This window comes from Xiphophorus maculatus, chromosome 9 (assembly GCF_002775205.1).
Source record: "Xiphophorus maculatus strain JP 163 A chromosome 9, X_maculatus-5.0-male, whole genome shotgun sequence".
Lineage (NCBI taxonomy): Eukaryota > Metazoa > Chordata > Actinopteri > Cyprinodontiformes > Poeciliidae > Xiphophorus > Xiphophorus maculatus.
Window position 1 is genome coordinate 23,205,126 of NC_036451.1, and position 13,909 is coordinate 23,219,034.

Below are 13,909 nucleotides of genomic sequence, written 5' to 3' on the forward strand. Positions count from 1 at the left end.
TGTGTTGTGTTTTTTTCCAAGAACACACACCCACGCACACACACCCCCACATATGGATGAAAAACATACCATCCACGCTGATGCAGCTGGTAAAAAAAGAAAGTGAGCTCTGATATTAAAACCATTTCTGAGTGGCCGTGCTGAAAAGTGAAACAGACCAACTGCAAAATATCAATGACAAGTTCAACATTACATCCTATATAGCGCCGTGCCAAAAGCCATGACTCATCCCTCGTCTCTTTATCTTTTGCTTCCCAGGAAAGTGGACTTGATCAATAATTTTCGTCAAACTTAAGCAATTTCTCAGCCAGGTTCTCCTCGTTAAGCCATTCATCTCAGGTCTGCGACTCATTCATGCATTAAAAATGACCATGAAGTCGAGGGATAAACATTTGTCTGAGCAAAACAGGAAACTGAATTAAAATTGGATTTTTGTTGAAAGCAGTTTGTCAAAAAAGAAAACTTTTTTCCCCCTATTTACTTAGTTATTAAAGGAGATTTCACTGACTTCCAGTTTTTGGGAGCTCTCATTACCAGCTATCAGAAACTTTGTTTTAATTTACGAGGAGCAGAGGCGAAGCCGCACTGTGCGTGTTAGAGAACACTATTGTAAACAAGGTTTTGTTCATATTTTAAAGCAAAAATGGAATAATTACTCATTTGGCTTTTGAAAATATTATTTTCGAGACCAGCATTGGCGATTGTAAATACAAGCCCCTGGTTTTATTCCCTTGACCTCAAGTGTCCAACTGGTCCTGCAGGTTTTTCTGTGTGCTACCTCCTCAGCTTGTCATTAGAAACTTGTTAGTGAATTATCATGTTCAAACATTCAGAAAACTGACTCTTGAAGACATGAGACCCCTCTGTTGTAGAGAATATGGACTCTGATGGACGACTAAAACTCCCAAAGTCAACAGAAGTAGAAGCTTTAAAAGGATAAAGATTTTGGTTTTCTTCATTCACCCTTCTTGTTAGCTGTTTCCTCTCCCTTCTTGTTTAACAAAGCTGTGTAAGCAGCTAACATACTTACACAGAAAAAAACAAGGACTTTTCAGATAATTTACATTCACCCTTTGTTTCTTTGTAATACCTCACATTTGTAGAAAAATTTCTGACTTTGCCTTCATCCCTCCGTGTCGTCTATGCTGAAAAGCATTTGTTGCCCAGGTATGGTGGGTTCACTGTTTGGAAAAAAGTTTTTTTTTTTTTAGTTTCTGACCAGCCAATTGTCATTCAAGGCAGTCAAACTAAGATTTGCTTCCGATCACCAGCTGACTGTATGCCATGAAGTCTAAAGAACTGTTTGCTGATTACATGTCAGATTTTTTCGCTAATGACTTTCAGTTTCTAGTGGGGTTTTTTTGTAAACAAGGCTTAACATCTCAGTTCTCCCACAGTACAGTACATAGTTTATTTTCATGGTTGGGTACATGTACTGGGCAGAAAATGTCAAAATACAGCAAAATGTCCAAAGGAAAATTTTCAGAAAATCTTGGGAAATATGTAGAGCACTGTAAATTGTTAGAAATACAGGGTGTCTGCGCATCTTTAAAACGTCTTAAATTCATCAGAAAAATGGAAGATGGCCTTAAACATGTTATCACGTCTTAAATTTGTGGCAGGACGATTTTATCTCATATATTCTATGTAGTTTATTTTTCTTGTGTCAGAGAAACATTTGAATCACACCTAGACATCTTCATTGCATTCTGTGACTCAAGGCAGATGAAGCTACCGCTAACTAGCTGCTAACATACCCTTGCTGGCTCGCTAGCTAGCTTGCTAGCTTTTTGCATCTGTCATGGGTGAGTGTAAATTTATCGGCAGTTGTCTGGACGACGTTCGTCTTCATCACCGCCCCACTTCTCTTGCCAACCCATATGATGCTACATTTGTTCTGTGCATTTCAGTTGTGACACAGGTCTTAAATTTCATTCATAGTGGGCTTAAAGAGGTCTTAAAAAGTCCTAAGTTTGAATTGGTGAGAGCTGCAGAAGCCCTGAAATCTTCTTTTTTAAACATTTCCTTTTAGATTTTTGCTTATTTTCTTCGTCAGCTGTTTACCTCAGGAAGCCTCCGCCCCACTTGGTGCCTCCTCAGTCAATATATAGTATTTAGCAGCTTTAGGGGCGGGGAGGCAGCCTTGCATGCATGATTCCGATTGTCCAAGTGTGGGGAAATAGAGACGGAGACTTTACTTGACCCAAGGGTTTGCAGCTGCAGAGCAGCTCTCATCTGGTCAATTACGCTATTATCCGTTAAATTCTATGCAGCAAAACACAGCCCCCGTTAATCGGCTAATGTTTCCAAGCATTCGGGTTGTTGTGGCTCAGATGCAAATTTTTCAATTAAAAGTTTTTGTTTGCTCCCAACCCTCGTCCGTCCTCTCACGCGGCTACATTTGGACGGATCTGCGGGTCTTGGCTGAAGCGAGATAAGCAGGCAGCGTGTCGTGTGCCAGGCAGACAGGATCCAGCCGCAGTGACCAACGTGTGGCTTGCTGGTGGTGGCAGGGTGGAGTGCGTGGACTGTCTGTTTGTTTCTCTGATTGGGTCCCGAGTCGCCTCCAAATTACAGCCCTGGAGCTCTGAGCCAAACCAACTTTTGACACACAGAGCGCAAGAGGAAGTAAAAGGCAGATAAAAGAGGCGGAGATGCGGGAGGAGACGGCGGATTAAAGGGGGATGAAAGGTGGACGAGCTGAGGATTGATGTTCACGCTGTTTCATGTACGGACAGCGAGGCCGGGTCCTGTTTAAATTCTAGCGAGCTGATCTTTAACGGTCTCTCTCTGGGTGTCCAGTGTACAGTACGTTGAAAAGAGTTGTCATTCATCTTAGAAGGCTTTCACATTTTGTCATCTTACGACTACAAGGCTTTGTTACTGACAAACATTGAATAGTGCAGATTTGTGAAGTGGAAGGAAAACAATATGTGTTTTTTTATTATTGTTGACAAAAAGAATCAGAAACGTTTGCTGTGACATACAGTATTTGTCTTATTCTTTACCTGCTGTCTTTGCAAAATAGCTCAAACTTAGTCAGATTGAATGAATTTCAAGTCTTCTTTATGAATTTAGGTGTGGGCTTTGACTAGGCCATTCTAGCTCATGAGGTTTGGTTTAAACCTTTCCATTGCTGCTCTGACTTCATGTTTCAAGTCATCGTCATGCTGGAAAATGAAATTTCTCTCCAGTCTTAAGGCTTTTTCAGTCTTTTGCAAGTTATCTACCCAGATTAGCTTGTATTTATCTTCTTCTTCTCAACTCTTCCCAAGTTCCCTCTCCCTGCTGAAGAGCATCATCCCTACAGCATGACCTTTCAATTTTGGTGTCATCTTCCTTCTTCCAAATGTTTGCTGTCTACTTCGTGGCTTTAAACAGACTTTACACAGAAATTTCTTGCAGCCTTTGCTCTTTTTGGCATAAAATGCGACTCCTTTAAACAGATCCTCCCACCTGAGCATTGATCTCAGCTGCTCCTCCATAGTTATCATCGACCTGCTAGACACTCCTCTGATTAATGCTCAAAGTTTGGGATAAACTCCTCTCCAACTTCACTCCTGACTTATCTGAAGTCGTCCTTGGTCTTTGCGATGCTCGGCTCTCTAACAAGCTTCTCAGATATACTCTGATATTAGATTACACACAGATGGACTCTGTTTACCAAGAAGGTTTGGAAGGCACTTGATCTTATTCATTTGAATAAATATTTTTAAAAAACTGTATATCATTCTGCTCCCAGTTTACAGTTTTGCCCTCCTCTTTGAGGTAACGTGACAAAACGTCGAATACTTCTGGAGATGCTAATTGATAGCATCTTCATTTAAAACAAGAATTTACGTCTCATTTCTCATTTGACTAAAACCATCAACCTATGAAGTTTATAAAGTTTCAAGCTTATGAGTTTTGCCTTTGTATCAAAAATTACATCATAAATGAGTTCCTCATATGAACCAAAATACCCAAAAACATGCTAATAAGAACATGTTATATAAAAAATTTTACCCAGTGTAGCTTGATATGAAAGACAGAGCTTTGTGTCATACTCTCTGTGTTCTCACATTGTTGATGATATTTAGATTTTTTTTTTTTTTGCGGTTTGCATGTGTTTTCACTTGCTCTGCATGAAGTTTCTCTGCGCCGCTGTAAATCTTTAGCCTTCCGACAATTTGGGTCCTCTTGTGTCTTTGTTGTATTGTTATTCCGACTCCAGCGTGTTATTTTCAGTGTGGGTTTCTCCCATTGCAGACACGGAAGAGTTGACTGACTGACGGATAAGTCAGAAAAGTGGTCACACTGCACACGTGCTAATAGATTTGTTGTAATAAGAAGTTCCTGTTTATTCTGTACGAGAGCCGTTTCTGCTTAGTCATCAGGTTGTCCGGGTGAGAAAAAGGTTGAAGAAGACGAGCGACGACTCACGCCAAAACTTCAATCCGTAGGGTTCCAGTCGTGGTTTGTTTTGGCAATGCCTGCGGTCGCTCGCAATGTCATTATGTGTGGTGTAATAACAAACAAACTCCTGGCGATGCTACTTTCAGTCATCCGTCACTGCAAAAATGTCGACTTAATCTGCAGATGGTGGAGGTTTCCTCACCGTAGAAGAGGATTCAGTTGATTACTCTCATGCTCTTCATCTGAGGTTGTCTTACAGTTGTATGAGCAGGACATTTGAAAGAGGTTTAGTTAGGCAACTTTAATTATTATACTGGTTTTGCATAGGACTATGCCTGTCACAATAACAAGTTTTGCTGGACGACAAATTGTCACAGAACTTATTGCGATAAACAATAATATTGTTGTTTTGAGACTATCTTCAAGTAATGCAATAGTAATGATGCAGGAACACATTCTCAATGATCAATAAACTTTAAATTCTAATGGACATTTAAACACTGGAACAGAGAAACTACAAATTAAATTAATTCTAACGTCTCTGTAAACAAAATTATCTATCAAAAAAAAAGGATAGTTGAGACCAAAGCACCGGGTTGAAGACTTTCATCATTCAGTTTTTAATAAAAAGAGAGAGAAAAGATCAAAACGATAAATCAAGCAAATGAAAATTATTGCGTTTCTTTTCATTTATCATGTGATTAATTGATTTATTGTTTTTTTGTGACAGGCCTACATGGGATGAACCAACACAATGAAGTAGGGCTAGGCGATATTATGCTATATAGAGCAGTCCTCTTCAATAACAGTGAATGGATGAAAACATTAACCACCTCCAACCTCACTTAAAAAAAAACCAGAATATGATTGGCCAGAATAAATACTTTGCAGTCTGTTATATTGATGGTATGATTCCCCTGGACCAGATTTTCATAATTGCTTTTATATTTCCACTTTAATAGATTACGAAACCACAGCATCAGCAAATAAATGCATAAATGTCTGCTTTTAGTTTTTGAGAGTTATTGAACAAACAAGCACAGCTGAACATGTTTAGAAGTTCAAAATAACTTGACTTCCATAGTGTTTACTGAACTCAATATAATAAACTATTGATGACTCTTTTTTTTTTTTTTTAGCTACTCCTCTTCCTCCTCAACCAGCTCTACCTCTGGCTGCCGGTTAAGCTTCGGTCTATCGTCCAGACCTGCAATGAAGCGTATAAGCCCAAAGTAGAGGATAAAGGCCATTTAATATATTACAAATATGAATCTGAAAAGTTTTTCCTGCATTTGTATCAGAACCATCTCTACTGGCATTGTGGCTATGTGGCAAAATGCTGTCAGTAAATCTAATGTCTCACTGACAAAAGTCGTGGATTTAATCTTTAATTATTTTCAAAATGAAAGATTCTGAAGATATGTAGATACGCCGATGTTACAAGAATAAATCGCAGCTAGTTAATAACTTTGATTTATTGGTTCAAATGCTCACCAGAGCAGGCTATCTCCTTTTTTTGTGTTTACAGTCACGTTTCCGACATTCTCCATAAAGACCCGCACTCTTTTCACACAAGATAGAATAATAGCTGTTTAAAAGAATCCAGAGATAAACCAGGTTCTTTTTTTTTCTTCTTCTTCTTCTTTTTTCCGACTCTCGCTCATCTTAAGGCAAATATCCGCTCTTTAGATAAACAGAAATTTCCCGGCGGGCCCAGTTGTCGGATTTGTCCCCGTCACCACTGCAGGTAACGCTGAACCTGTGCCTCCTCCGCTGGGATCCTGTCCGTGTGGGATCTTGTTTCCTCCCCCCCACCGGTACTCCTGGAGGAGAAGATGAGCCGCGCACATTAACAGCACGTCTGGAAAATCTGCTGTGATTTTTACTTTTATTTTTTTCTAATTCTTGGTTCTGGTGTTGTTTACTTGTTCAGAACTCTGCCAGCTTCCCCGAGTCTGAGCACATTAGTTGTTTGTCTTCCAGCTGCTTTACGACAAATCAATAGCGAGCTTGCTGAACATGATTTAGAGTTGATCTTTAGTTGCTGTCTTCTGGCTTTAAAATTTATGGATCGTGCTCTTTAAAAGTTTGCCTGTGTGCCTTCCAGCTTTGCATGTTGTTATTTGTGAGTGCAAATTGGATGTGATTATATATTTGAAAATGAAGCACATGTGTGCTTCCAAAGGAATGTGAGAAACTTTTTTTTTTTTTAAGGTTGCCATGACAAATGTGAAGGGATGCATTTGCCTTGATTCATGTTTGAGGAGAGAGACTTTCTGTCAACAAGAAGAGCAAATCTGCGTCCAGTGTTGTTGTTGTTACTCTCTCACAAACCTGGACCTCCAGTACCCATCTCGTCTCTTTTGAAGCCCCCCCACAGGACCCAGAAAAGGGGTTCATTGTGCAGGCAGTGAGCAACGTTAACGCAAGCGAGGCCTGCTTCTGGTTAGCGCACTGCACTCCGTCTCAAACACTCACCTTCCTCCAGGGGTTGCATCTGGAGCTGGTTTCCTGTTGAGCCGGGCAGAGGCGGGGTTTTGGCCCGGGCCTTCGATTGGGTGAGATGGAGCCCTTATGGAGCCCAGGGTGGTTGGGATTGCCAAGCGAAGATCTGTCAATCACTTGCACACAGATTCGAACCAGAAGGCTGCGCCAGAGAGATCCAGCGACGCCTCAGGTTTCCATTAATAACCTGCTGGTGCGTTTTAGAGTCGGCCTGTTCGGGGAACAAAGAGGACGTCTGTAGAAAGTTAAATTTTCCTCTGAAAACTTGGTTATTTAAAGCAGTGTTGTCGTCTAGTAATTGGAGTACCTAAAATTATCATTTGTGTGTCCGAGTAATACCGCTGTTATGGTGTAATTGTGCGTAATGGTCACATTAGCATGGGGCTACATGGTCAGTGCATCCTGTAATTGTTATAAAAATAATGTTGGTTTCCTGCTATTATGGTAGGAACCTGCACTGCTCCCTGAATTCTGGACTTACAAGATCTTATATCTAGTGTAGAAGTTTAAAGGTGTTTTATTTATAACTTACAGAAGTGGTTATGTGTTAACAATAGCAAAATGTTTAGTACAGGCTAGAATAGAGAAAAGTTCTATTAAAAGTTCTATTAAAATGTATAAATTAGATTTTCTATTCCATACATTCATTATGACAATCTTATATAGTGTAATGCAGCGTTATGAAACATAAACCATCAAAATAAGATGTCAAATTGAGGAAAACACGATAAACACTTCAGTTTACTGAAGTGAGATTGTTTGTGCTTAACCAAATGCCACATTTTATGATTGCTTACACTCCTTACTGTTGCACGTTAATTGGATCCAGTGTAAACACGCGAAATTGTGTTCGTTTCTCCAAAATATCAAATTTAGCAATCTGCTTCCCCATCCGTCCTGATCAGAGCCATGCCTGTGCACCAGCATCACGAGTCGGGTGTGGTTGAGTTCAGTGCCGGGGTTGCTTTCTCTCTCGGCTTCCCTCGGCACAGAGCCTCAGTTCTGGAGCAAAGACTTCCATTTCCTGCTCTGGCGCCATGACACGCGGCTGACAGCAGCTTTTATAGGCTTCTTGAAGGGACCCAGTTGCGCTCAATGCTTCCTCTAGCATGTGAAAAGAAAAAAATGCGTGCATACCACACTGTACGCAGACTGTACAGTGCACAGAGTTTGGAAAAGCACAGTATGGTTCTTTTTGTAGAAGGTAATTCAAGATGAATGACACAACACTGAACACTGTGAACCTTCACAAATATGCCACCCTCCTCCAGCGCTAAGGGTCAGCTCTGTCTCACATCTGAGAGGCTGTAATGAGTTGTTGGACAGAAACGTGATGGGTCAGATCGCTTTGGCTTAAAAATTAGATATCTTCAATCAGTGAATTATCGGATCACTTAGTGCATGAAGCTCACGACAACAAGAGCTGTTTACAATATTCTGAGAAATGTTTGCCCAAATTACTCTACCATCTCCCTTTTGTTGTTTAAGTAAATATGAAAAGTCCACCTGATGTAGAATAAATCAGTGCAGTTTTGATCAATCTAAGTCATTTAGACTTTTAAACCAGAGGTGATCATATGCAGTCCAGAGTTAGCTAAGTAGCCATTTAGCTATACGGTGATAGGAAGCTAGAAATCAGATGCTAGCTTCATCGTCATTAAAGTCTGCTGGGTGCCAAAAATGGTGCTATGCCAGCAACCTGCAAGAATGCACCACTCCAGGTCAAAAACAACTAATCATAGCCAGGAGGAATGTCTTAGTGATGTCAATCAAACCTGTGTACATGCTGCTTTGTGCCCTAATGATGGAGAAACAACTTACCGTTCCAGGAAAACCATTTATCCGCCATCATCAGTGGCCATGCTAAGGTTTTGCTGACAGGGAGAAGCTGTAGCATAGCAGAGAGCAAGCGTGTGAGTGGTGCGTACACAAGCATGATGGGCAACGCTAAGACCCTCCTCCTCCTGGCTCTGATTGGTCGTTTCTGACTGGACGTGTATTTCTGCAATTGCTGCTGAATGAGAGCATTGGGAGCAGGCAAAAGAGTTCAAATTTTAACACATCTATTACTATAGTGTCACAACAAAGTGACAATTTTAACAAATGTGTAAAAAAAAGAATTGTTGAATTGTTTATGAAAGTTACATAGTATTGCTTTAAAGTGGTGGAAACTTCTGCCATAGTTTAATAACCAAAAGGCATCAGTAAGCACAATGACCAGTTTTTATTAGCTGGCTAATTAAGCAAAAAAGGACAACTAAATAACTATTTCCTCCCTTGTTTCAAAATAAAAGTCTCAAACTCATGTCCATATCTAGGGATCATAATAATAGGGTCTTTTCAGTAAAGTCATCCTGTTAAATAGGTGGACTCTATGAAAATGCCCACAGTTCACTTTGTTGCAATACCATGTAATGGACTGTCATGGGTAGATAGTGGTTTCTGTGAAGGGGTTGCTGCCAAAAACCTTAGAGGCCACAACAAAGTTAATAAGTCAAGAGTAAAGGCTCAAGGAACTAGGCTTTCTAACACTGAGAACATACTCTTTGTGTGCAAAGAGGTCCAAAAGGTAACACGAGCTCAGCTCTGCAGTGAAGTAATTTCTAACAAATGACTCCCTCCAAATCTCCCCCATTTCAACTCTCTTTGTCACTGTTGCCCCATGCTGACACCGTCTGATACCAAAGCTGCACGGCAAACAGAGCTTTCTGAAACGACGATGCTGTTTGCTGACCACGGCACGCTTAAGGATCAAATAAAAGTCCTCCAAGATGTGCTCAGACATGTTTGGAATGGATGAATGAAAGAGGAGATGGAAAAAAGGAACGTGCTCAGCAGCTCGCCGTTAAAACAGCCGCTAACGTCTTGTTTTTCCTCTCCCCTTCGCCGTCTGCCCCCAGAAACGAGCGAGGCAAAAGATCCCGAACATTGTTTGGCAACTCAGACGAGCGCAACTTGGAGAGGTATTCGATTTCACAACGCTTGAGAAGAAAAATGTGTGGTGAGATTGTGTTTGAAGAGTCCCCGAGGGCAAGTGGTTGGCTGGAGCCCGAGGTGGGGGAGAGGCCTCGTTGGGGTTGAGCGTACCGGCAGAAACACCTCCCAGAGACGCAGCGCAGATCGATTATTCGAGCATGAGGTAAATGTCAAGAAGTTAGTATGGTGTTAACTTTATTCAGAATCATGCATTAGCAGTCAATAATGAGTACCTCTGTGGAGCAGTCGGGGCGTTCTGGGGGTTTGGCTGGACTGTATTGCATCTTTGGCTCGGTGCTGAGTTCCTGTGGATCAGGCGTAGTAGCCAATGGTTTTCCCACCACAACAACATCAGCAGCCTGTCATTCTCTGAGCCTGTTTGTCTTGTTGAGAGGGACCACAGAGCTCTTCACAGAGCAATCCCACGTCTAAATAAAACGTACTACAGGGACGTTTTGAAGCCCCGTCCGACTCAAGCTGACCATTAAGCTCTCAACAATCGTTTCCTTTCTACTATCGGCAGTCTTTCTGCTTGTTGTATCTGTTTTGGTGCTATTTCCTCTGAGCTTCATTATTCACATTTCACATCACTTGGTCAGCCTGCTGCCTGTTTTTCTATTCTCCGGTCACTCTTTCATTTGAGCTTCATGTTTTTCATCAGACAGATTAGGTCCACGCCCTTGTTTATTGGTGTATGAGCTCACCCTCGCTGTAAGAGTGGCCAGTGGCCTGTGAAGGATCTTGTGATCTATTGCTTGTTGGACCAGAGCCCCATTCAGCCACATTGCGTTCCCGACTACTTAGACCTGCAAAATCACAAAAACAGGCCGCTGCACCTCAACTTTGCCCCGAATCATGGGTCCGTAAGCATTTGTGCAGAAGTGCGCAGTGTTTGGGATACAGAGGGTTTCCAATAAAATTAAACAGACGAAGGAAACCAAGTGAAGCTGTAAAATTAGCAAATGGAACAATGATGTCATGCACAAGTCGAAGGTTTATATCATTGTATTTTGTTGAATTTATCGAAATAAACATTTAATCTACATGAACGTTTGTCTGTTACTTTGTTATATGAACTGATTTCAACCTCAGTCTATATATGGCAAGCTGTAGTACTTAGGGTAAGTTGCATTGTGGGAAATTAGGTCAGAAAAATGTATTTTAAGTTTTAAGTTTTTTTTTTTTGTTTTTTGGAGCACGTAATCAGGAAATGACAATATTGTTGACGATTGCAACAACAGCATTGGCTTCCACTAACCCAGATTTTTATGATTTTTTCATCATCATGATGTCACCACAACTGTTTTCAGCTTTAGGAACTTGGTCACAGCATCAGTGGGTGGGCATGAAGGGCAGTAACAGTTCAAATTCAAGCAAAATTTATCGAAAAGAGTTTTCAATCTAATTGAAGGCAAAAATGTGGGTTATAGCTAGAAGGTGAAAAGATGTCAACCTCTTAACCCTGATGTCGAAATATGTTTAAAAAGTTTTTCTGGTAGATGAAATGGGCTGACCAGTCCTGTCTGTCACCGTCTTAGTTTAGGCTAAATTCAGTCAGCATGCAGAGACTAAAACATGTTTGATCTTTTATGTATTTTTGCAGCCTAAAAACATGGACTGGCCAAATTGCTTTAGCCAAAAATATGTTTATGGGCATCCAATGTTTGAAAGGTTCATAACATAAGATGTTATCATAGCATTTGAAATATTTTAGCCCAACAAATATTACATCTGATGGGTCTTTTGTTTTTGCGATACTACACACATTGCTATATTAGCATTTAGCGTAATTGGCAACTGTAACTAAATTGTTTCTTTCCCACCACGAGAGTGTAGACCTTTAACTTCTCTCTGCCATTTCTAAAAGGCTGACAATATTTCCACATCCAACATCTTCCATAATGACAAAGACCAAAAACGCCACAGAATTTAAAAAACGAGTTTTCTTGGATGCCTTCCATCTTACTGTTGAAAGTCTGGTGCTAACATGTCAAGGTTGTTTTTAATTTAAAAAAAAAAAAAAAAAATCTCAAATAGCTATTTGTATAAATGGTTTAGTTTTTAAACACCTGTCATGATTCGGCGTCCGCCAAAGCCTTTTGTGCGGTGTGTTCACTGAGCAGGATGATCAAATGTAAAGGTCAGATGGGAAACACTTGTTTTTGGTTTAGACTCTTTGATTTACGGTCAATAACTTGTAAGGTCATGATTTGAATATTTCGATACATCAGTCTATGTTTTGCAGACTGGTGATTAAGTCACTAAGCCTTTTCTCCATGTTTTCATCGTGGAAGACAAAACAATGAACATCTTTGGATTTGAGCTTAGCAAAAGATCTGAGTCCTTCATGAGCTTGTTTGCACCATTTTGTGTTAACAGTTGTTGGGTCCACGTGTTTTATTGATATTTGACCGTGGAAATCAGTATTTTAACGGCATAAGTTAGTAATAATAATAATAATTAGTAATAATAATGATATGTTAACAAAATAAATCTGTTATTTGGCGCACATATGTGGTATTCCACTCGAGAATACCACATGCCTGCACCGCTCATAGAGCATCTTACAAGGGAAAGAAGGGTGTCTCTAGGTTGCTATTGACTCAGTTGGTGTTGGAATTAGCAAATAACATTCCCATTCTCTACAAATCCAAGAAATTGTGGAGAAAACGGCCTGTGGGATTCTAAAGGAGGCAATTAAAGTGTCCAAGGACTGAGCTGGCTGTGCAGTGCAGCTCTGTTTTACTCCGCAACAACACCTGCAACAACATGACCTTCACGAAAAGTTATTGGAAGAAAACATTTCCTGTTTCCTTACAAATGAATATCTATTTAAAAAAGAGGGGGGACAGATTTTGGAAATGAGATCCTTTGGATTGATTCAGACTGAATAGGACATCCTGGCCAAAATTAGCAGATGTATGTTTATAGGAGACGTTGCCCAGATTTGCGTGTGAGACCTAATTTGTAATGAAATCTGTGACCTGGTTTTACCGACAAGGCTTTGACAGGGGCAGCCTTAACTTTGCTGCGCTCACATTTCCACGATGACCACATTGTTAACGTGAAACGCATCTGTGTGTGTGTGTGTTTCCCCGTGTCCTAGGCTCTTGGAGACAGCGACTTCCCGGCCGTGCTGAGGCAGCTGCTGCCCTTAATGAAGCCCCGCGGAGGCGAGGACAGGTCATCGTCAGGGTTGAGGCTCGGCCAGGACGAGTGCGGGCCGGACGAGCTGATCCTCCTCCTGATCTATCTGTACACCCTGGCTGAGGAGGCGAAGCACTCCGCGGACGGCGGGGAGGAGGAGCTGGCGAAGCTGGAGCGCGAGCTGATAGGAGCGCTCACGCTGGTCATCACCCGGGAGACGGAGCTCAGCCCGCTGCTCCAGAGCCTCACCGGTGAGAGAGCGCTCCCACTGCCACATGTGGTTTATCCAGGTGTTAGCAGCTGGGTGTTTGTTTCCTCTTTCTCTGTCTTCAGTGCTGTTAATGGGAGGATTTCTATCAGTCTTCACACTCCATCCTTCTCCTCAGTTCCTCATGTCACATTTCTTAGGGCAAAGACAGGCACACTTCTACAAGCTACACAAAAAAAGTCCCTTTTTTTAGCATTGATAGCTTTAAACTCTAAACCCATACTCTGTAACAGTAAGACATTTTGACATTTAAGCTTCTGACTTTTTGTGATTATTAAAACTAAATGTTTTTTCAGGGTGCATTCACACCAGCCATGTTTAGCCCGCTTTAATCAGACTGTAGTTTGTTTGCCTAGAAAGTGGGGTGTGTTTAGGGAAGGGTTAATTACACAATTGATCTCTGATACAGACAAAAGTGAACTACGATCCGCCTAATATCCAGGTACATGTTTGGTTTGCCAAGGGGATCAAAGCTCCAAAAACAGGAACCGGCCTACAGCGCAGGTCATTCTCGCTCAATATACTCAAAACAAATGTTCTAGTGGGAAAAATAGCTTGTGGTCTTTTGCCAACGAGAAAAGAGAAATCCTACAACCACCAAAATCTGACACAACTTTG

The 13,909-nt window shown here is 41.1% G+C and overlaps 1 protein-coding gene across 1 annotated transcript in view; it reads left to right on the plus strand.

Moving 5' to 3' along the window:
* The window catches only part of scfd2 (sec1 family domain containing 2), a 133,068-nt gene that overhangs the window by 48,910 nt on the left and 70,249 nt on the right, over positions 1-13,909 (plus strand). The window contains exon 5 of the mRNA XM_023339761.1: positions 12,983-13,274. Coding sequence (XP_023195529.1) covers positions 12,983-13,274 — 292 coding nt within the window. The remainder of the gene's footprint in view (positions 1-12,982; positions 13,275-13,909) is intronic.